Source organism: Apium graveolens, chromosome 3 (assembly GCF_009905375.1).
Source record: "Apium graveolens cultivar Ventura chromosome 3, ASM990537v1, whole genome shotgun sequence".
In the NCBI taxonomy this organism is placed as follows: domain Eukaryota; kingdom Viridiplantae; phylum Streptophyta; class Magnoliopsida; order Apiales; family Apiaceae; genus Apium; species Apium graveolens.
In genome coordinates, this window is record NC_133649.1 from 20,756,089 (window position 1) to 20,779,190 (window position 23,102).

The window sequence follows — 23,102 nt, forward strand, 5'->3', positions numbered from 1 at the left end:
AAAATATTCAGTATATATACATATATACTTTTCAAAATCTTGAAAGTCCTCTTCCATGCATAATATACACAGAGTTCCAGTTTATAACTATATAAAACTATCGTTGCAAGGTGATCTCATATATCTAACCTTGTCTCAACGTTTTTCTGAAAATCTTTGACATGCATAAGATAATCATTTACTAGATATAAGTTTAAAAGATGAAGTTGCAAGATACTCCAATATACTTATATCTTTTCCAAATACTACTTGAACTACCACCGTTCAAGTTATAATTAGTTCAAAAGTTCATCACATAGATGAGACTACAAGATAATACTTGAATAGATTCAACCTTTAAAATATCATCAAAATAAAATGAAGTTATGAGATACTTCATTTGATGCAAACATCATTTTGAAAACTTGACCCTGCCAACACTCAACAATCGCCCAACCGTAGCCTTTCTATCGAAGTGCTCTGGGTAGTGTTGCAGAAATATCCAATTGGATGATGAACTCATTACGGGAGTTTGCCGCGCCAAGAAGACCACTTACGATGATCAGTCATAGTAGTGCAACCCCACCATTTTCTACATGTAGAGGAGAACCTGTCGGATTTACTTGTCAACCGAACACTGGACTCCTAAGGAATGGACCTTCTTAGCGGAACTTCCGGGCCATTTGGGCCAATATAATAAGGCTGGGCCGGCGCTACTCGACCACTTACGCCACTCCTAGTTCAGATGAAATCCATGACTCTGAAATGTAAAGCTCGTCCCCCTTTCCCCAAGTAGAAACTTGTTGATACGGCTCCACCAAGAAGTCGTATCTAGTTGGAAAGGAAAACTCACCAATATTTCCCAGGCGATGCCTGTTAATGGATTAACTTGTTCCAAGAATTTTACTTCCCGAGTGTTGGGTAAGTAATCAAAAACTCTTTTATCGAAATAGCAACCTTGTTGCGAATATAAAACACACCACAGAGCCGGATCCCTCAGGTTTTGAGCGAGTATTTAAATCCCCTTCGAAAGGAGGATCTTAAATATAAAAATGAGTTTTGGGATCCGCTCTAACTTTTAAAAATCATTTTAAAGACTCGAAAATACTTTAAAGAGTGTTTGGAGTAATGCTGATTTAATAAAGTAAATCAGTCCCAATATATTAGAAAATATCTGAATATTATTATTTAAATAATATTCCCATAAAGAATAATCTTTATAAAAATAATTGAAGTAGATGTTGTAAAACTTATACTTGAATTGACTATTAAATAACCAAAGATATACTTATACGAAAGTACTATCTTTAATTGAATAATCAAAAGTGAGTTTGATTATTGACACCTTATTCTTTAATAAAATAAAGAATATATCTCAGCAAATAATCGGAATCATAGATCCTCAAATGAATATTCAAATAATATTCAATAAATAAAATAAGCTGAGTCATAAGCCCTCGAATGAATATTCGAAATAATATTCAATAAATAAATAAGCTGAGTCATAAGCCCTCGAATGAATATTCGAAATAATATTCAATAAATAAATAAGCTGAGTCATAAGCCCTCGAATTAATATTCGAAATAATATTCATTAAATAATATAAAGTTATCGAATAAACCTTATTCGATTAATAGTTTTGAAATCTATAACCATATATATATATATATATAAAATCTACTCGGGATCCTCGACTCCCGGTTTTAGAAAATGTTTTCACCTTTGGGTCCCTATACTAAGGGTATATGCAAATTACCGCAATTCTCTAGCATAGGTATTATGCAACTATAAGCATTTTAACCAACAGATATATAATTCAAGAATATGAAACAGGCATGCATATATACCATATCACATGCTACAATATATCGCAAGAATTTGCTAATAACAAATATGCATTTATCGCAAGATCATGCATATACACATATACATCACAACAACAGTTATACGGGTAGAAAACTTGTCTGAGTGCTCCCGGATAGGCTTAAGCTTAGAGTGGGTCCGATAACCTATGAACAACAACATAAGTCAAAATTAAACCCCGGTCGCTTAAGAAACTAGACTTTAACCATTTAGAGTCCTAACGTTCGCTTTCGCGCTTAACGATTTACTTAGGTCGCTCGAGTACCCTCGGCTCCCCCATTTTTAATAAATTAACCATTACGAGTTTTAAGGCGATTCTTTCGCAAGTGTCTTACCAACTGCCTATTACACCTTACATAAATGTTTCATACTTCAATTAGTCCTTTAAGGTCTTTAACCTATGTTTCAAAGTAAGGCGAGGGGTAATGATTCGTTCGCGAAATGTCGTTACTTAAAACGGCCGTTTCTCCTAAACCGTACATCGGAATCAAACGAACCACATATCAAAACGAAGCTCGTAACATGAACTATCTAAACATGGCAATGGTAAAAACTTAAAAGTGAGTTCAAGGGTTATGATGTTAAAACAAAAACAGTCTACGGTAAATCGGGCATTACGACGGCTATGTTTACGCGATTTCCCAAAATTTTACCTAACCAATTCAACCACCAATCAATCCCAATTCATTCATACAACCAACATCCATCCATATCACACTACAACAGCCCCCAAAACCTCAACTTCTCCAATTTATGTTATTCTCAATCATGAATTTAAAACTATACTTAAGTCCTTTACTAATCAACAAGTTTCAACATTCAATTCACTACAACTCCAACCCAAACTCTAAACCTACAAGCATTAAGCTACTCTTTTACCATAACAACCAAAATCATCCTAATATACAAAGTAAAGCTAGGGTTTGGAGATGATATACCTTCCTTGAAGCTTTTAATCAATGAAAGATCCTTGGAATGCCCATGGAAGCCTTGATCTATGCTTAAGCTACCTTGAACTTTCATAAAAAATCAAGAAAACCAAAGTTATTTCTTGAAGGTTACTATTCACCATCTTCTTCCTTGATTTGTTGGAAGAGATTGTGAAGGAATTAGAAGCTTAAACTTATAGGATATCCATATCTATGTACAAGGAACCTTAGATAATTACCTTGTGATTTAACAATGCTTGGAAATAGGATTTTGATTTTTCTTCCTTTGGAAAAGAAGAAAAGCTGAGAGCAAGATGAAGAGAATGAAATGATTTTGTGTTTTTTGATTGGTTTGGCTTAGCTTGGTTGTTTTTTGTTTTGTTTTTGGTTAATTACCTTTCTAACCTTGAACTTTGTGTGGTTTTAAATCAACCACATCTCCTTCCCCTTATGTCATGCTTATATCATGCTTATAATGTCATCATCCCTTACTTGCCCTCTTCTTATTGGTTGGATGACCTCATCATCCCTAACCTCCTTGATTAACTTCCTAATTGTTTGCCTAATAACCGCTGATCTGTTATACGGTTCGCTTAACTTTCGTTCTCGTTTCTCGTTTGAGGGATCATACCCGGGATCTTATTTCTTGGGTTTCCTTAACCTTTCTCAATACATTATATTCCTTTTATGATCCTCTCTTATAATCCTTTAATTTAAATCCTTTTTATCCTGTTACCTTATACTCAATTCTTTCCGTATCTAGTGGATTTCCGGGAAAAATCAAAGTGTTCGGAATTGGATTCTGACGATCTTCACATACACTTATATACCACATAGAGTACTAATAATATCCCAGAAGATCAATAACAGAACCCTTATATAGTGTGGCATGAAAAGTTTTCTCATTCAGCATAATCTGCAAAATCACTATTCATAAGGGTTTCAAAAATTTCCAAAAATTGGGGTTATTACAACTATTCTCTTCTCGCGGAACACTTTCCAGTCTGGCACTTGAAAATTTTCCCAGTAGGCATTTTGCACATCTCATATACAGCTCTGCCCGCGGTCCTCGGGCTTGGAATCCTCAGTTGACTTGATTGACAACTAATTCGGAATCACTTCGAACTATCAAATTCACGGCCCCTACCTCCAGAGCTAACTTCAGACCGTTAATCAAGGCTTCATACTCAGCATCATTGTTGGTAGCATAAAACTTGAAATGGATAGCACTCATCAAGCGGTGCCCCTCCGGAGTGATCAAGACTATCCCGGCACCTGACCCGCTGTTGTTTACGGCCCCGTCCACATGTAATGTCCACCACGGGTGGGGGAGTTCCTGCTTCTTTTCTTCCTGATGACTTTCTTGCGAGGTTGGTTCTGCCGGCACTATGGCCTTATCATCAATTTCTTCATCAAACTCAAGTACGAAATCGGCCAGCGCTTGTCCTTTGATTGCCGTGCGTGGACAATATTCCAAATCGAATTGCCCTAGCTCTATGGCCCATTTTAACATTCTTCCCGACGATTCGGGCTTATGTAAAATATGCCGGAGCGGATAAGCGGTGCAAACTTCTATTCAGTGAGCCTGAAAATACGGTCTTAGCTTTCATGCTGCAAGAATAAGAGCGTACACTAATTTTTCCATGTTAGTATATCTGGTTTCCGCATCCAACAACCTTTTGCTTACATAGTATACAGGCCACTGGTGGCTTGCTTCTTCCTTTATCAAGACGGCACTGACGGAATATTCTGACACCGCCAAATACAGAATTAATGTTTCTCCGTCTTCTGGCTTGGCCAACATCGGCGGATTTCCCAGTTGTTCTTTGATTTTCAGAAAAGCTTCTTCACAATCAGGGGTCCACAGAAAATCCTTCCCTCTCCCTTTGATCGCTTTGAAGAATTCTTTGCACCTATCCGACGACTTTGACACAAATCGATTTAGGGCCGCGATCCTTCCTGTTAGACTCTGTACCTGTTTGACACTGGTGGGAGATTTCATGTCTAGCAGAGCTTTTATTTTTGCCGGGTTGGCCTCAATTCCCTGGTTATTGACCATGAATCCCAAGAATTTTCCTGACTCTACGCCGAACACGCACTTCTGCGGGTTTAGTTTCATCCTATATTTTCTCAGGATATGGAATATTTCAGTTAAGTCGGCGACGTGATCTTCCGCCCTTTTCGATTTCACGAGCATGTCATCCACATACACTTCCATAGTCTTCCCAATCTGCTTCTTGAACATTTTGTTTACCAACCTTTGGTAAGTGGCACCGGCGTTGATCAGACCAAATGGCATTCCGATATAGCAGTAGAGCCCTCTATCAGTGATGAAAGAGGTGTGCTCCTGGTCAGGCTCATACATAAGGATCTGGTTATACCCGGAGTATGCGTCCATGAAGCTGAGCAGGGCATGTCCCGCCGTGGCATCGACCAACTGATCAATTCTTGGTAGGGGAAAACTATCTTTTGGGCATGCTTTATTTAGGTCGGTGAAGTCCACGCACGTTCTCCATTTTCCGTTGGGCTTTTTTACCAATACCGAATTCGCTAGCCATTCTGGGTAAAAAGATTCTCGAATTAGTCCGACGTCTAGGAGCCTTTCTACTTCTTCTGCTAGGGCTATAGCTCTCTCTCCACTTACGGCCCTTCGTTTTTGTCGAACCCCTTTATGCTTGGGGTCGATATTCAATCGGTGGCACATTATTTCTGGATCAATCCCCACCATATCAGAATGGCTCCATGCAAATACATCAAGGTTTGCCAACAGAAATATTGAAAGACCTTCCTTTAACCTTGGTGCCAATTGGGACCCTATTCTCAGAACCTTACTCGGGTCTTTTTCATCAACGGGGATTTTGATCGTATCTTCTGTTGGCCCCATCTTTTCCGTCGGCATTGGTATCCGGGGATCCAAGTCAAGGGGATTATAGATCTCCTGGTCTTGTAGAGAGGGTGCATCCCCTTCGGGAGGTGTGCCTTGCGTAGTAGAGTCATCAACTTTTTCAGTATGTTTTGCGAGCGAGGGTGCTCCTGCAAGAGGAATGGCATCACCTTGTTCGAGGCTTTGCAAGACATCAAATCTTCCTTCTAAACGTTCCCCATGGAAATCTGCTTGGACTATGGTATCCATCGCCTCCTCTTCTTCTTCCAACATCTCAATTCTGATTGTTTCTTCCAAGTACAACATTGTCGAGGGCAACTCAGAGGGATGTTCTTCTTCTTGCTCAACATAATAGTGGACTCGGATTTCCTCGGTTGGTTGCTCAATGTTTTTCTCCCGATCCACGTCCGGAGTATCATCGGCGTGGGAGTCTTTTCTGAATCCTTTCATTGCTTGCATGTAGCACTCCCGTGAGTCATATTGGGAACCCCTGATACTTCCCACTCCATTCGGCATTGGAAATTTGATAGTTAGGTGATGAATTGAAGTGATGACTCTCATTTCCCGCAGAAAAGGTCGTCCCAATAACACGTTGTGGGACGATTCCTGATTCAGGACCTTAAATTCGAGCATTTTTGTTATCGACAGTGGGCTTTTCCCCAGTGTACATGGGAGTCAAATTGACCCCATGACTCTAACTCCTGCACCTGAAAAACCATAGACCCACGAGTCTTCCCCTGACATATCCTGATCAGGCAGTCCCATCTTTTTGAAGGTGCTGTAATAGAGGATGTTTGCTGAGCTTCCATTGTCCACAAAGGCTCTATGGACATTCTTTGTACCGATTTGGATGGAAATAACCAACGCATCATTGTGTGGGTGATGTACCCATCGGGCATCTGTTTCTCTGAAAGTGATATCCATGGACTCACCCTTAAACACCTTGGGTGGTCGGGTTTCCACCCTATGAATATCTGTGAGAGGCCTGAGCCGGGCTTCCCTAGCGTATTTTGCCAAGGCTCGGTTGCTTCATTCCATTCTGGGATCTCTACCGTAGATTGTTCGGATACTGCCATCTCTGATAAATTTATTTTCCTCCAGGGTATCATTGTTTGTCCCGCGTGGGGCTCGTCTTTCCTATTCCCTTGTCCTGTCATCCTTGTGCTTCCTTACTTCCTTGACTACCCATTCTCTGAGGTATCCTTCCTTGATAAGCGCTTCAATTTCGTCTTTTAAATGTCGGCACTCGTACGTGTTATGTCCAGATGATTCATGGTATTCGCAATATTTTTTCTTGTCTTTGCTTTGCCATGATGATAAAGCTTCAGGTTTTCTAAATAGCCCTTTATTTCTGTTTACCTCATAGATATGGTCGATAGATGCGACCAAAGGTGTGTACCGGCTTGTCCTGTAGTCATAGTTTGAGGGAGGGCTCCATCCCCTCCTTGTGCTTGCTGTATTTATCCGGTCTGGGCTTCGACTATCCCTTCGGTATCTCGGGCTTGGTGACCTATCCCTCTTCCTTCCTTTGTTTCTCTGACTCGACTGTGAGGTTGGTTGTACATCTGCCAAAGATTGTTCTATAGCTTTAAAGGATTCCGCCAAAGCGAAGACATCTGCGAGAGTGGCCGGATCTTTCCCTTGCAAGTGCTTCCAAAAATCTGAACCAACCCTTAATCCTGCGATCAAGAAACTTTTTAAGGCTTCGTCTGACGCCCCCCTCACGCTAGTAGACTCGGCGTTGAACCTTTTGAAGTACGATGTTAAGCTTTCATTTTCTCTTTGCCTAACATTGGCAAGAGTTGTGACAGAGGGAGCGTATCTCACCGCGGCTTGAAACTTAGTTAAGAACAAATTCTTCATCTGATCCCATGAGGTGATCACCCCTGGCCCGAGCTTTTGAAACCACTGCTGGGCACTTTCTCTAAAGGTTGCCGCCAAGAGACGACATCGAGCCAAGTCCGGGACTTGGTACACATCCATCTCTATATTAAAACGACCCAGGAATTCCACCGGATCTGAGTTTCCGTGGAAACGGAGATCGCTAGTAGTGTTGCGATACCCGGCCGACAATTGTGCATCCCTTACTGCTGCCGAGAATGGGGAAGGGATTTCAGCTGTAGCCGTCACCCTGCCTTCGAGATGGTTAAGTAGCCTTTTCAGATCTCCTACATTGAAAGTTCCCACGCCGGGAATGGTCTGCATTTGAGGCTGCGGACCTTGGGGTTGCAATGGAGGTATTTCCACTTGATTCCCCCCGGGAGGGGCTTGCTGCTGGTTTGTATTCTAAGCGTCTTCAGGTATTACAATTATTTCAGGATTTCGTTCTTGATTTCTCCCTTGATTCTCTTCCCCACCTTGGTCGCGGCCTCGAACCGTACCGCGATCATAGTTTTCTATATTCCTGGGATCATCATGTTCCACATAATCATAGCCATCTGCTTGGTTATTCCAGCCGGAATCAAGGTGTCCGCGGTAATTGCCACGACGGTATCCGTCTAAATATTTGCCTCGGCCTCCACCTCTTTCTCTCCATTGAGGCCTTCTCCATCGATCGTTTCCATACCCACGTCCATATCGATCCAGCGATCTGCGGGGAGGAGCTCTCTCATGATCGCGGTGCCGCTCCCGATTTTCCTGGGGATTCGGGGGCACACGCGTTGGATCGCGGTGCCGCTCCCGATTTTCCTGGGAATTCAGGGGCACACGCGTTGGATCGCGGTGCCGCTCCCGATTTTCCTGGGAATTCAGGGGCACACACGTTGTATCATGGGGCATCACATCTCCGCGATCAGCTTCTCTCTGCCATTCAAGTAACACCATTCTCAAATCGTCATCGCCAAAGCGAATCCCCAAGCGATCTTTCAGAGCTGCGAAGCCTCGTGGCTGATTCTCCGGCATTGACTCCGCCTGCCGGCGTTCCTCGAGACTACGTCCAGAGCGGTGCAGATGGGTGGTTCCCCGGTTATCTGTTCGCAGAATTTCCCGTCCATCAGCATCTTCTTCCACTAGCTCAACGATCGGGGACGTGTCATTAGAATAGTCCAGGCATCGCGGGGTTATCGGCACACGCCCTCACATCCCTATCTGTCATGGGTGCTTTTCTAGGCGCCTGAGCCGCTCGGTTGTGGCGAAGACCCCTCCTGCCCTTGCGTCGTTCCACGGTGCTTAACCTTGAATCGAAACCATTCAAAGCGTCGCCCATGCGATACAGTTGTTCCAACAAGTCGGCGTTACTGATGAGCACAGGCGGCTGTTCTCCAACGTCCGGTGTGGGATGGTCAGTCATTGGCGGAACGTAGGGTTCATATTCATAGCCATGATCGGAATCTTCTTCAGAACTTCCATCGTAAAAACCTCCATCGTGATATTGAGACATCCTTCCTCCCAGATGTAGATCTTGTTCGAGGCCCCTCCTTCTAGCGCCAATTTGTTGACGGAAGAATTTGGGAACAACAAAACTTGAGGTTAGTAGCCGGAAACAAGATCTGTGATGGCGGTTCTTTGTCGAAAACGTGAAGAGTAGTCGGTGGATCTGATGAACGGTATTCGTCGGAAAAGATGAACAGTGTTTGGTGGTGTTGATTATTGGGGGCTGAGATTGCTTAGGGTTAGTGGTGGCTCCTTTGCGCTCTCGCTTCTCCCCCCTTACAATGTGCCTACGTACCCCTATTTATAGGGGATCAAGCCCACGTAGTTCTTGGGGAACAAGAAACCTAATGGGCTTAGATTTCTTATCCCGAGGCCCAATGGAAAGCCCACTGGAAACCGTCTTCTACTAGCTTTAGGAATGTCCGCCGATGAGGCCTAACCACAAAGGCCCAAGGCTCGTCCACGGCTTCGAGACTTCATGGATGAGGCATCTCCCTGACCAAGGATAACCCTCCGCTATCAGCTGTTTCTCTAATCTGTGGACGCAGGTATAGCCGTGGTTCACCCCAAATATTGGACGCATCCTTGTCCCCCGATAAGGAGCCCCTACCAGATTACAGGACAAGTGATCCCAAGCTTTTGGGTGCAAAGTGCAGGATACTCCAAAGTCTCCCAACGAGGACACCCGTTGACTACAGAGACAGAGCTCCCAAAGCACACACCAGCTTTCACCCCACATCCCCAATGAGGACACCCATTGACTACAGGAGGAGGTCTTCAGTCCAGGCATACCCCTGGAGGTCTCTGACCACGGACACCGCCTTTCCTGTAGATATGCTACAGGAAGGAGTTCTTCAATAGAGTACCTGCATCAAATAGGTTAGTAATAACATTCTCTATCTTCCTTGAGTCTTCCAGAGAATCCATCCAAGCAGCACATAAAAGCTATATTTATATGTCAAGTAAAAGTTGAGGGTGCGCCCTGACATCTCTGTATGTTGGCGCCGCCCTGTGTTACCAGCCTTTGGTCTCTTCTTATATCATTCTACATCATAGGGCGCGCCCTAAACTATTCATCTTTAGGGCTCGCTTCAATTCTGTCTAAATCAAGCAAGTCTGCCAAAGCAATCATGTCCAAACAACCCGTCCAAAGAGTCTTCCTTGCTCAAGGCGCGCCCTTAGGCTCACTACACTACAGGTTTCAATTAAGAAAATTCTCTCCTCCTTCTCGATAACTGGGCGTGCCTCCTCCGCCTGTTGGAGGGCGCGCCTTTAAAGCATGATAACCACAACTGTCAATCAGCTATTCAATCAATGAGGCGCGTTCTTAGGGCGCGCCTTCTATTTATGGAAAGTCAATCTTATCTTCTTCCTAGATTTCAGGCTTCTCTTTTAATTCTGCTCATTTTATTAATCTTAATCTAAATATTGTTTATACCAATTTTTGGGCATAACAGGTAGTATCATCGATAATGAAGTAAAAGTATTTGAAAATATTAATAATATGAGATTTATTAATTATACCATTAAATATAAAAAAATAAATTTTAAATTTTAATAACATCAAAATATAAATATAAAATCACGTTTTATTCGGGATAAATACAACTACTAGTAAAATTTATAAATAAAAATAGTTTTTTTAAAAAAATACTCAAGACCAAAAATATGTTTGCAAAGATATTATCATTTTATAAAAAAATTGTAAATATATATATATATATATATATATATTGTAAAAATATGGTTTTCGGCGGTTCGATTCAACTAGATGCAACCTTCATCTCGTAGAAACTCAAACGTAATTGAAAAACTATTTCAATTAATTACATGTCTGTTTGATTTTGATTGACCTTGTATTTTTAAAAAAAATCAAAAAATAATAAAATTATCAAAAACTTTAGAAACGTTAGTACTTTCTCAGATAAAAAACTTTAAGAGATAAGCTAGGGAAAAAGAAAAAAAAAAGGGACAAGGGGATAAGCGTAAAATGACCGACTTTGAAGAGAAGCGCGTCTTGTTCGCATTTGTTGTCTGAACACGCGGTGTCTCCACGTTATTACAATTACAAACACTAGCATCGAAGGCTCTGCTCTGCCCCTGCTGCTAATATAAACACAACAACACCACCAACTCCTTCACAATCAATCAATCTCATATATACAACCAAGCGTGTTTGCAAGATCTGTTTCTCTTCGTTGTTTATTTCAGGTAATTGATCTCTATTTTCAGCGTATCTATCAGCATCAATATTTACATGATTGGTTTATATAGTATATGCTATGCTAGTTCAAATCTTGCTACTTGTTTTATTATCTCAGCTCCTATTTTGTTATGGACCTTATGGTGAGATTCAATTGCTCTATCACTTTATTTAGTTTTACAAATCACTGTTGTAGTTTTTAAGAATTTGCACAAATACTGGATTAAAATTCTAAATGATATGCCTATTTTTATTCTGAAATTGAGTAACTACTTTGCAACATCTCTCGATTAGCTCATTAGCTCTTTCTTTTAAAGTATACATGTGTGGCTTGATTGTCTTAAGTTATGTATCATCATTTACGGCTGTCTAAATATGAAGAGATAACTGATTTACGAGATGGCTACATGATATGTATATTTTGAGTGTCATTGACCATTAGTACCGTCAACATAATTAGTATTGACTATTGAGGAACATATATAACACCAATGAGAATCTGTGTTGAATTTTGTCATGTTTTCATGACCATGATAACATTTCCGTAACAAGACTGTGTGTAGGATTGATAAATCTAATGCATTACATTCCTGTTCAGATCTTATGAATTTCCATCCGTTTCAGCTTATTTTAGAATTCTGATTTTAGTACATATTCACCAACTTCCATATCGAGGCAGGTATCCTTGTTTTCTGTTTAGTATGTACAATGTATGATGTTTAACTTGCATCTTGGATAATGGATAGTGTTAACTGCTCCTCATGTCAAAAAAATCACTTTTTGCTGTCATTGTGTTGTTAGCTTGAAATGTTATGTTGCTTGCTTCAAGCAGTATCATATTTATCATAAATTTCTGATGCTCTTTCGCTTTTTTAAATAGTGACGCAAGGACAAAACACAAAAATGGCAGATGCAGTTGAAATTAATGTGCAAGGCAATGAACAGGTAGTGAAAGAAGAACTTTATGTTAAACTAGAGAGCAAGACCAAAACTCCCACCGAAACTACGAAAGAGAAGACTGAGGTGGAATTTGAACTGAAGCCTAAGTCTCTCGACACAGATGGGTCAAAAGATGAAGAAGATAAACAAAAAGAGCACAAGGACATTAAAATTAAGAAGGAAAAGAGGGACGGAGATGAGGAGGCAAAGAAACTGAAAGACCATGAGGAGGATGGCAGCAGTAAGAAAGAAAAGAAAGAAAAAAAAGATAAAGAAGGCAACGAAAAAGAAAAGAAGAAAGATGATGTGGGAAAATCGGAGGAAGGTAAAGAGGAGAAGAAAAAGAAAAAAGACGAGGAGAAGAAGGAATCAAAGGATGATAAGGAAACTGCGGAGAAGGAAGAGAAGCATGATGAGGGAAAAATGAAGCATGCAGATGTTGAAGGGAACGACTCAAAAGATGAGTCAAAGAAGAAAGAAAAGAAAAAAGATAAAGAAAAGAAGAAAGATGAATTTCAGGACACAGAGGATATAGAGAAGAAGAAAAAGAAAGACAAAAAAGAGAAGAGCGAAATGGATGAAGAGAAAGAGGGGAAGAAGAAAGACAAAAAATATAAGAATGGCGAAACGGATGAAGAGAAAGAGGGGAAGAAGAAAGACAAAAAAGATAAGAAGGGTGAAAAGGATGAAGAGAAAGAGGGGAAGAAGAAAGACAAAAAAGATAAGAAGGGCGGAAAGGATGAAGAGAAAGAGGGGAAGAAGAAAGACAAAAAAGATAAGAAGGGAGGAAAGGATGAAGAGAAAGAAGGAAATAAGAAAGAGAAGGAAAAGAAAGACAAAGATGAAAATGAGGTTGAAGCTACCTCGAGGGAAATAAGGATAGATGAAGAAAACGAGATGTCCAAGGAAGAAGCAGAAAAGAAAGTGGAGGAAAAGGTCGAGGAAGGCAAGGATAAGAAAGAAAAGGGGAAAAAGAAAGAGAAGAAAATAAAACCAGAGGGCAAAAACAAGGGGAAGGATCTGGAGAAGCTTAAGGCGAAGTTAGAGAAGATAAATTCCAAGATTGAAGTGCTCCTAGAAGAAAAAGCAGAAATTCTGGCGCTGATAAAAGAGAGGGAAGAGGGCAATCATGTCCCTGCCTAAAGTCTTCAAGAATCATCGTTTTGCGTATTAAAATGTTTTGCATGTTTTAATGAAGAGTATAGAAGAAACTGAGATGTGTGGTGTGCTTGAAATAACATCTGCAGTAGCTAATTAACATATCCTAAAGCCTGATGCTCTCTTTATTAATGTTTGTACTTCCAAACAAGGATCATGTTTACCAAATCTTATATCAAGTACATGTAAACTTCCACTAGACAAAGAAATCATAGAGAAAGTTTTAAGTTAACATTTTTTTACGATCATTATTCTTTTCAGTCTCAAATAAGAAATCATTGTTCTTTTGCCTTGAATATGCTGGTAACAGTTTACTTCCTTCTAGTGCTGTCTGGTTGTGCATAATTAAGTATTGCTTGTGAAAAAACTTCAAGAATTTACTATCTAAATTTAAACATAAACATTGAGAAATATATTTGTATATCAACTATTTTGCATAATTACCCCAGCATATCAAAATCTCATCTAATGACTAATACAGAGTGATGACTGGTCAAAAGTTTGATTGTTTTTCAACTGTAAAACGATAGTAGTAACATCCCTAAGTGGCCTTCGTAGGTTTAGTTGTGAGCCCAAAGCCAAACGGGAACAGCGGATCATAATGTGCATCGCCAACATTCATTGGAAGCTGATTAACAGTCTTAAACCAAGTCCTCGAGAGCTTGCCTGTAAAACCATGGTCTCCAAACAGAACATCTGTAACACCTTGTCCTTCTGTCCCAGGAAGCCATGCTGCTACAAGCGCATCAATTTTGGGGAGATATGGTTGAATTACTACAGGACGACCAGTTATTAGGACAACAACGCATTGCACAGCTCCACAAACATTTTTTATGGTGTTAAGGCCAGTTTCAGGAATAGTTAAATTCATATTATCTCCATCTGTTTCAGCGTAAGGAGGCTCTCCCACAACAACAATGGCATAAGAGAATTTGTCGGACTTAACAAAGCTCGCATTGGGGTTCTCTTGATACACAACTTCTGTCTCTGGGTCAACAGTTTTCTTTACGGCAGAGAGGATTGTTGTGCCTCCTGCACATGCAAGTAGGAAATTATTATTTTGTATTTGATAATTGAAAACGCCCACCCACACTTACCTTACATTTTCATCAAGTAAATTGACTATTTATTCATCCAAAATAATGATTAGAAGTTTATTACCCAGAATTAAGTATCAAAAGGAAGTAGTAAATTTACCAGTTGTGATATTGCCACTTTTCCCTTGCCATGTAATGGTCCACCCACCACATTGATTCCCAATATTATCTGCATGGCTTCCTGCTACTAATATCTTCGAGGACTTCTTAGGCAAGGGTAGCAATGGCTTATTATCAGATTTACCATTCTTTAGCAGCACAAGAGATTTCCTCACAGCTTCTCTTGCCAGTGACCTGTGTACCTGTCCAAGGTACAGTTTTTGAGATGAGTGTGTGTAGTCATAGAAAACAAAATCACGGGATGATAAATAAATCAACTGAAATTTAGTCAAGTGTTAATTTTTACCTTGCTTCCTAGATATTTCGTCATGCTATAGTCAGCCAACGGATTCTCAAATAGACCCATTACAAACTTAACCCGTAAAATCCTCTTTACAGCATCATTGATTCTGCTGATAGGAACAAACTTATTCTTCACCAGGAATGTCAAACCATCAATGAATTCTGTATAGTTGTATGGCACCATAATCTGCAATATGTTTACATCTATATTATGATCATGTTTGCGTGTCTGCAATAATTTTATTTCAGTTATTAATCTAATCTATCTATGAGACTACGAGCAGGGAACATAGGAACAGACCATGTCAATGCCAGCATTCACTCCAGTTTCAATGGACCATGTGTAGTTAGCATGAGCCGGAGTTGTCATTCTGTCAATACCCAGCCAATCTGAGATGACAAACCCCTGCAGTTGATTTATTTAGTCCATTACTAAAAAAAGAAATTAACAAGTACAAGGTGATCTTTTGTGGTAGGCAAGACAATCCCAAGTCGAATTTAATTAGAGATGTACACTCACTCTGAATTGTAGTTTGTTTTTCAAAAAACCAGTAATGAGTTCCCGATTAGAGTGCATTTTTACCCCATTCCAGCTTGAGTAAGATGCCATGACTGTTGCCACACCTTTAATAATTGAGTTGTAGTAGGCAGGCATATGGATGCTGAACAGTCCATGAGCGTCTATGATGGTATTATTTTCATCAATGCCTTTGTTTGTTCCACCATCCCCCACAAAGTGCTTAGCACATGCTGCAACCTTTCGTCTATTTAATCAAACACGAACAACAAAATGAAACAATGAGGTGAGTTGCTGAAGTAGATTATTGATATCTTAGACATTGTTATTGTTCAATTTTGCATACAAACATAATCAGTCTGCATAGCAACTTATTTCAAGTTGATGCCTACAATTCAATATGAATTGCTGTGATGAGTAGTGTATTTTGAGCACTATTCACTTATTCAGTATGGTCAACTGGTCGGCTCTTTAAAACTATCACGGCGGTAATCTAACTCATTATAACATTGCACATCACCAAGTCAAGATTTGAATCTTGAATAAACAAATTGGTCCATCTTGTCATTTGGTTTTTACGCATTGCAATTCTTTCAAGCAATTGCCTTTAATTTTTTGATTTAGAAAAATGCAAACAATGGTCCAAAAGATGAGTTCCTGATTACTAAATCATTCAACCACATACCAAAATCAAACTATACTGCAAAGCTAAATAAAAAAAAAAGTAGCAGACTGATCTATTATTGAGAAGAGAAGTCTTATTAAACTTTGCTTCATCTTTGGCAGATAGCAGTAACATTAACAGATCAAAATCAAAGTTAGCTACCACTTCTGTAAGCTCACACCTAGTCTGAACTAACAAAATTAAAGTGCAAAACCTAGATTTGAAAACATACGTGATGTTGAAGTTTTTTGATAAAAAATCATTACTGCCACTGTCTGCCATATTACGCAACTGAGAGTGGAACACTATGGATACCACTTATCAAGAAATTAATATAATTTTTTTATATCCATAATTGTTCTACAATTATAAACATTAAGGTAGATCTTGATGCATCAATATAACTGGTCGTGTCAAAAGATTATTACCAGAAATTGTCTTTGCAGAGAAACATCATGAAAATTTTATGTGAAGCAGAGTAAAGGACAAAATAATTGAAGGAACATATATCAAACAAACTTGGGTACTTACTGTCCAGCGAGAAAAGGAACACCTTTCCGAGAATTATAAGGGATATCTCCCTGCAATCCTGGTATGATCTCAGTCATTGCCTGAACAATCTTATGATCTTCACTGTAGCTTTCATAACAACGACCCCATCTTGGGTCTCTGCATACCTGTCCATGGAAGAAGTACGGTTTTAGAAAGACACAACCCACACAACCATATTGGTTTAGCAGTTACATTCTCTAAATTAAATTATTACCGCAATACAAGGTGCAAACACGTAAGGAATTCCTGTTGCTCTAGCTTCAAGAGCAGTTGCGGCCCCAATCTTTTTCACCAGAATAGGGTCCCTGCTCAACAGAAACTAAATGAGGTTAAGAGAAGAACATAAATTTGCAATACATTGTATCACTATCTATTACTATGGAGATTTCTAGTCAAATTAATCTCTTTATCCTCATGCAAGACGACCACTGAAACAGTCTCCATTAGAGTCTCGACCGAAAAGTTTACCTTGATCTCTCTATCCAATTTTGTTTGATAATGTGAACAAAAACTTTTTGATAACTTTATACTATGTCAAGATTCACAAAAAGTTATAAGTTGCCAAAATAAACACAAAGCTAATGAATGAAGCTCATTATATTCCTCTATACTTGAAACGCGGACTGATATATCATACTCATGTAAGATGGTGAAGCTAGTAAGTAAAGGTCACTTGAATCCATTAATAAAAGAAAAGCCAGATGATATATTAGATGGTCAAAAACCCATGTGAGAACAAGCAAGCATATAACAAAATCAGCTTGCCTGGTAGCTCCAAGGCCAACATTATGAGGGAAAATTGTAGCACCATAAACATTGTTATGTCCATGAACAGCATCAATCCCATAAATCATTGGTATCCCAAGCCGAGATGATAACGATCCCGTCTGAAAATCATTGATCATGCCAACCCACATCTCAGGAGATGCCTTTTCAGCTGGAACACTTCCTCCACCACTCAGTATACTCCCTGCATATAATAAAGAAAGGTGCTAAAATAATATACTTTGTCTCGCAAATTCACCATAAATTTCAATTCTAAAGAATCAATATACCTATAGAGTAATTTCTCATGACCTCACTTGAGGCCACACTTCGATCAATTTGCACCATCTGACCAATCTTTTCCTCTAAAGTCATCCTGGTCATAAGGTCCTTAATTCGAACATTTATAGGCTGTTTCGGATCTTTATATTTCATATAAATCGCATCCGTTGAGCCAGCACCACAGCACATAACCACAATCCCAAATAACAATACAAAACTTTTGTCCATATCTCTAGTCTCAAAATTACGATAAAAGACCGAAATATTCAATCAACTCTGGTAAGAAAAAAACACACACCTAATCAGAAGTCTATACTATATCACATAAACAGTACTAGAACAAGAAGAAAAATATGTACAGTCAAAATAATATTTTATGACGAAATCACAGCATCGATGTACATAAACATGTGCCAACATGTATCGGTCTTCCGTATGACATAGACACTCTACACGCCCTATGGAACATAATTAATACTGACAGTACAGTCAAAATATATAACTCAAACAAGTACTCGACTGAATATATCAAAAATACAGTACTCCAGGAGTACCCAAAATTTCAGAATACTTCGAACACGGAGGAGTACAACAATTTTAGCTAATGTATGTATCAAAACAAAACAAACACCAAAAAGACACGGTGATAGAAAATATGGCAGCTATAAAACATGTGAATAAAATGTTGGAAAAACTTAGAGAAGAAAAAGACACCTACATTTTGCAGAGAACTTGTACTGCTATTTTTACTTACTTTTTTCTTCTTCTAAAACTCAAGGTAAACTAGCCATTATATAGGCTTTACAAACATATTAAAACTAACTATTACTAAAACTAACCACTACTAATTAATGGGTAAATTACATGTCCATAATTTACTCCATAACTCCACTACTCCACTACCCCACTACTAAACAATTCTAAATTAATATTTTTCTCTAATAATTAATCTATTGCTAAATATCTAATAATTAAATAAACAAATAATTAATAACTAAATTTAAGATTATTCCAACATTCACCCCATAATCTTAAATTTACGAAGCACTTTCTCTTCGCCTGTGATGCACTTCTCACCACCATCAATTTTGATGCACTATCTCATCAAAAACACTTTGGAGCACTTTCTCTCCAAAAACACTTTGGAGCACTTTCTCTCCACAACTCTAAAGGAGTGGTTCTCCCTCGATCAATTGTGCCATCCTTTCTTCATCATTCTGAAATCTACAATTCTTTGCCAGATGCCCATATTTTTTGCATTTGTAGCATTGTGGCTTTCCTTTGTACCAGCAGTCTTTTTCTTCATGTCCCATCTTATGACAATGGTTGCATTGAACTTTGTTACCTGTGCCTTTTGAGGATGAAGCTTTAGCTAATAGCAGTCCCTCATTTTTTCCTCCAATTTCTTCCTCCCTCATTGATCTCCTTTGGTCCACGGCGTGAAGTGAATTGATCAATTCTGAAACAGTTAATTTCGAAAGATCTTTAGTATCTTCAAGTGAGGAAATTTTAGTTTCATACCTCTCAGGAAGAGTCACTAAAAGTTTGTCCACTACTCTTTGACTTGAGAAATCTCCACCAAGTAGTTTGATTTGGTTAACAATGGACATCAACCTACTCCCATATTCCTTGACGCCTTCATTATTTTTCATTCTCATCATCTCAAACTCTCTCTTGAGGTTCAGAATTTGCATCAGTTTGGTTTGTTGATTGCCTTCAAATTCTTCCTTAATTTTTGTCCATGCTTCTTTAGGAGTATCACAACTCATAATAGTTGTAAAGATCTCTTCCGACACAGCCGAATGTAGACATGAAAGTGCCTTTGCTTCTCTAGCCACTTCTTCATCACGTTTTTTGATTTGGGCTACTGTTGGATTTTGTGGAAGAAGGGTTGGCTCAACATCACTCTCGATTGCTTCCCACAAACTCATAGCTTTCAAATATGATTTCATTTTGATAGCCCATGAATTATAATGATCTCCTTTGAATAATGGAATAGAGACGGAGAAATTGTTTGATGCCATGGAAAATATTAAGGATAATATATATATGTATATGTGTATTTTTATAAGAGTTTTATAAGCCCCGGATCATACGGCTCTGATGCCAATGTTGGAAAAACTTAGAGAAGAAAAAGACACCTACATTTTGCAGAGAACTTGTACTGCTATTTTTACTTACTTTTTTCTTCTTCTAAAACTCAAGTAAACTAGCCATTATATAGGCTTTACAAACATATTAAAACTAACTATTACTAAAACTAACCACTACTAATTAATGGGTAAATTACATGTCCATAATTTACTCCATAACTCCACTACTCCACTACCCCACTACTAAACAATTCTAAATTAATATTTTTCTCTAATAATTAATCTATTGCTAAATATCTAATAATTAAATAAACAAATAATTAATAACTAAATTTAAGATTATTCCAACATAAAAGTGTGTTAAAAAAAAAAGACGGGCACGATTACCAATGAAATCTTGATGCAGGAGGGGAGAGACAAAGAGAGCGAGTTTGGGTGGAGCATGTGCATGCGTATTATATACTGAGTTTGGGAGGAGCATGAGGTGCGTGCGTATCATTACCCACTTAAACTTCTATAGCCGTAGTAATTGTTATTAATGTTGAGTTTCTATTTTTTTATTTTGGATAAGTATCGTTTTTATTCCCTTTTTCCCACCCTCGCGTCTTAATAGTCGAATCCCTAGATTACAAAATGTCCTTCATACGTGTATACACGTATTTTGTCCGAATTATATTTTCACTCTCACATCTTATTTTCGACTTGAAATTAGTGCAAAAATAATTATGATTACGGATGAACCACACGTGTAAAAATTCGGATATTATCGTTACTCGATCCGTCTATTTATTTTATATTCGTAAAAAATTAGTGTGATGCATGAGTTCTCGTTAATATTTAAAAAATTTATTTATCCTGGTATGTTAAAATATTAAAAAAATTAGATAAATATATAATAGTTATAAATTTATAATAAAAATAATAGGATAATCGGTTATCGTAATTTAGTAGGATAAGTATACTATGTCTAGTAGTTTAAGAATTTAGTAGTTTAGCGGATAACACTATTTATTTATTCTATTTTTTTTAATAAGATAAGATGTGCACGTAGTTTAGTAGGATAAGAGACTATATTTAGTTAACAATTTAGTAGTTTAGCGATATATAACAAAATTAGGGGATAACCGTTGAATTAAATTATATCTCATTCTGATTATTATTAAACAGTACAGATTCTTCACAAAACTTGTCTCCCTTATTAATTTTTTTAGAAGGAAAACTGGGGCGTATGTGATGTAAATTTTAAACAACTGATTTAATACTACATTTATTTTTTTATATTTGGCGTTTGACACACATTTCTCATTTATTTAGTCATGTAGTTAAAATAATACTTTTAAAATTTTATTTTTTAAACAAAATATGAAACTAAAATTATAATTTACGAAAAGAAAATTTTGAAATATTAACTCTAATTATACAGTCAATGAACTTCGAAAATATATGCAGAAAAAATAAACAAGAATGAGTAACAAAGAGAGCCATATACAGTTTATAATATTTTAGAATCAGAAAACTTGTAAGATTTATATTTGTGTTCCGGTGATAGTAATTCACAGCATTAAGTACAAGAATGCAGATATATGTATGAGAATTGAGATTAATGAAATAATAATATGAATGCTTTTTTGTTAGAATGCATTTGGTTGCATTAGCAAAGTAGATATGCATGAGTCCATCTTAATTTTAACTTGTTGTAATCAACCTTTTTGTACGAAGACAAATGGAGTTACTAGAAAGACAATGGCAAAATAATACATAGCTCTCGCAAAAGTGAATATACCCAGATTTTGGTGGATATATCAGTGCCAGCATCATAAAACAAATCCAAATACAGCTTTTATTCTTTGGCTTGTTCTTTTTCTAAAAATAAACTGAATTTTAAAATTGTTCTTATATTATTTATAAAATGTGGAACATGTTTCAGTCATGATCGTTCATTCAAGAATCGTGTTTTGTAAAAGTATTTGCTCAGAAGTTCCAACGGAAAATTTTTATTTTTTAGCATCTATACAGGTACCTAAAACGAAGGTTTATCTAAACCAAATTTATTTAATGAAAATTTGAATTTCAAAGTTTAATTGTTTCATGATTATAAGTAACTAGCTCCTAAATCCGTGCAAGGCACGGGCACTTCTTATCTATTAATTTTTTAATATTTTAATATTTATTAAATATATTTTACAAATATTTGTAGCTGAAGAATATGGGAATATTTATAAAAAAATATATAATAACGTGTAATATTCAAAGTGATTGTAGTATAAAGGAAAATATTATTTTAATTTTCTTTACCAGACATTTTACTCTTTAAAATAAATGATTGAATTAACTACGCAAGAAAAATTGATCCAAATCATTGAAGTAGAGCATGCTTATTAATAATGATGGTAGCTAAACATTTCATACCGAGATGTTTTTAGTTTTTAACAGTATTGAAAATTTTAAAATTATAGTGAAATGGGCGATGGTCGTTATGTGCGTTGTTTTAAGATTTTTTTATCTTCTCACCATGTTCAAATATCAGCGGTATTAATTACTTCTCCCATGCAATTCATGGGCATACTCGACGTCACATATTATGTGCTTACGGAGGTATAGATTGATTCTAAATTATTTATTTACAAATATGATTTTATGTTCATAACTTTTAACTAATTATCGATTCATATGTAATGATCATCTGCTCTTATTATAAGATCGTGAATGGATATACATATATTTTGGTAAAGAGAAAAATCTTCTTCTTTAAGTCTTTTCGTTTCAAATCTATTTCTTTATGATCTCCTTCCATAGATGACTAAAAAAAGTATCGAGTTATTTTTGTACTGGCCTATCCCCTTGACATTTTGCTCTTGTTGGGATAAACATGATTATTTGATTGTGTTGTAAGACATATATATATATATATATATATATATATATATATATATATATATTATACGTCAATTTTAATGGTAAAATAGTAATCAACCAAATTATCAAAGTAATGAAAATGGAGGGTAATCAATTGACTTGTGAATTACATATGTGTTGAAAATTTGTCAAGGGTTTGGTTCGATCGGTTTGTATTCGGTTTAAAAAATATTAAAATCAAACTGCAACCATATTATTGGATCGGTTTTTATTCGTTTTGGTTATTAATTGGTTCGGTTTTTAATGGTGCGGTTTGGTTCGGTTTTGTTCGGTCTGGGTTTCGATTTCAGTTTTTGGTTTTAACACACAGTTGAGACCTTTTAGGGGTTTGCTCATCTCTAGAACAGTCAGAAACATGTACAATAAAATCTCGATGAATGAATACATTTGGGAATATAATTTTTTTTAGTTACCGAGATTATTAATTTATTTGATGAGTTTATTTATTTATCGAATGTACGTCTATCGATACTGTATATTTTATGC

The 23,102-nt window shown here is 37.5% G+C and overlaps 3 protein-coding genes across 5 annotated transcripts; 1 reads left to right on the plus strand and 2 right to left on the minus strand.

Moving 5' to 3' along the window:
- Positions 1-11,006: 11,006 nt before the first annotated feature.
- Positions 11,007-13,624, plus strand: LOC141711938 (uncharacterized). Its single transcript, XM_074514669.1, has 2 exons — positions 11,007-11,239; positions 12,112-13,624. Exon 2 carries the CDS (start codon positions 12,135-12,137, stop codon positions 13,311-13,313), a length of 1,179 nt encoding a protein of 392 aa, XP_074370770.1. The 5' UTR covers positions 11,007-11,239; positions 12,112-12,134; the 3' UTR covers positions 13,314-13,624.
- A 24-nt stretch (positions 13,625-13,648) lies between these two features.
- LOC141711937 (uncharacterized) lies at positions 13,649-20,212 on the minus strand. Of its 3 annotated transcripts, none has more exons than XM_074514667.1 (10): positions 20,088-20,212; positions 17,616-17,883; positions 17,326-17,530; positions 16,775-16,865; positions 16,540-16,685; positions 15,348-15,591; positions 15,129-15,233; positions 14,832-15,014; positions 14,526-14,727; positions 13,649-14,360 (listed from the first exon to the last, which is right to left on the minus strand). In XM_074514667.1, exons 2-10 carry the CDS (start codon positions 17,833-17,835, stop codon positions 13,870-13,872), a joined length of 1,887 nt encoding a protein of 628 aa, XP_074370768.1. In that variant the 5' UTR covers positions 17,836-17,883; positions 20,088-20,212; the 3' UTR covers positions 13,649-13,869. The 3 variants fall into 3 exon arrangements, with proteins under 3 accessions (XP_074370768.1, XP_074370769.1, XP_074370767.1); XM_074514668.1 differs by lacking the exon at positions 20,088-20,212 and adding an exon at positions 18,010-18,234; XM_074514666.1 differs by lacking the exon at positions 20,088-20,212 and having other exon boundaries at positions 17,616-18,234.
- On the minus strand, positions 18,774-19,559 carry LOC141713977 (uncharacterized). Its single transcript, XM_074517528.1, has one exon. The coding sequence runs from the start codon at positions 19,557-19,559 to the stop codon at positions 18,774-18,776; it is 786 nt and encodes a 261-aa protein (XP_074373629.1).
- Positions 20,213-23,102: the final 2,890 nt, after the last annotated feature.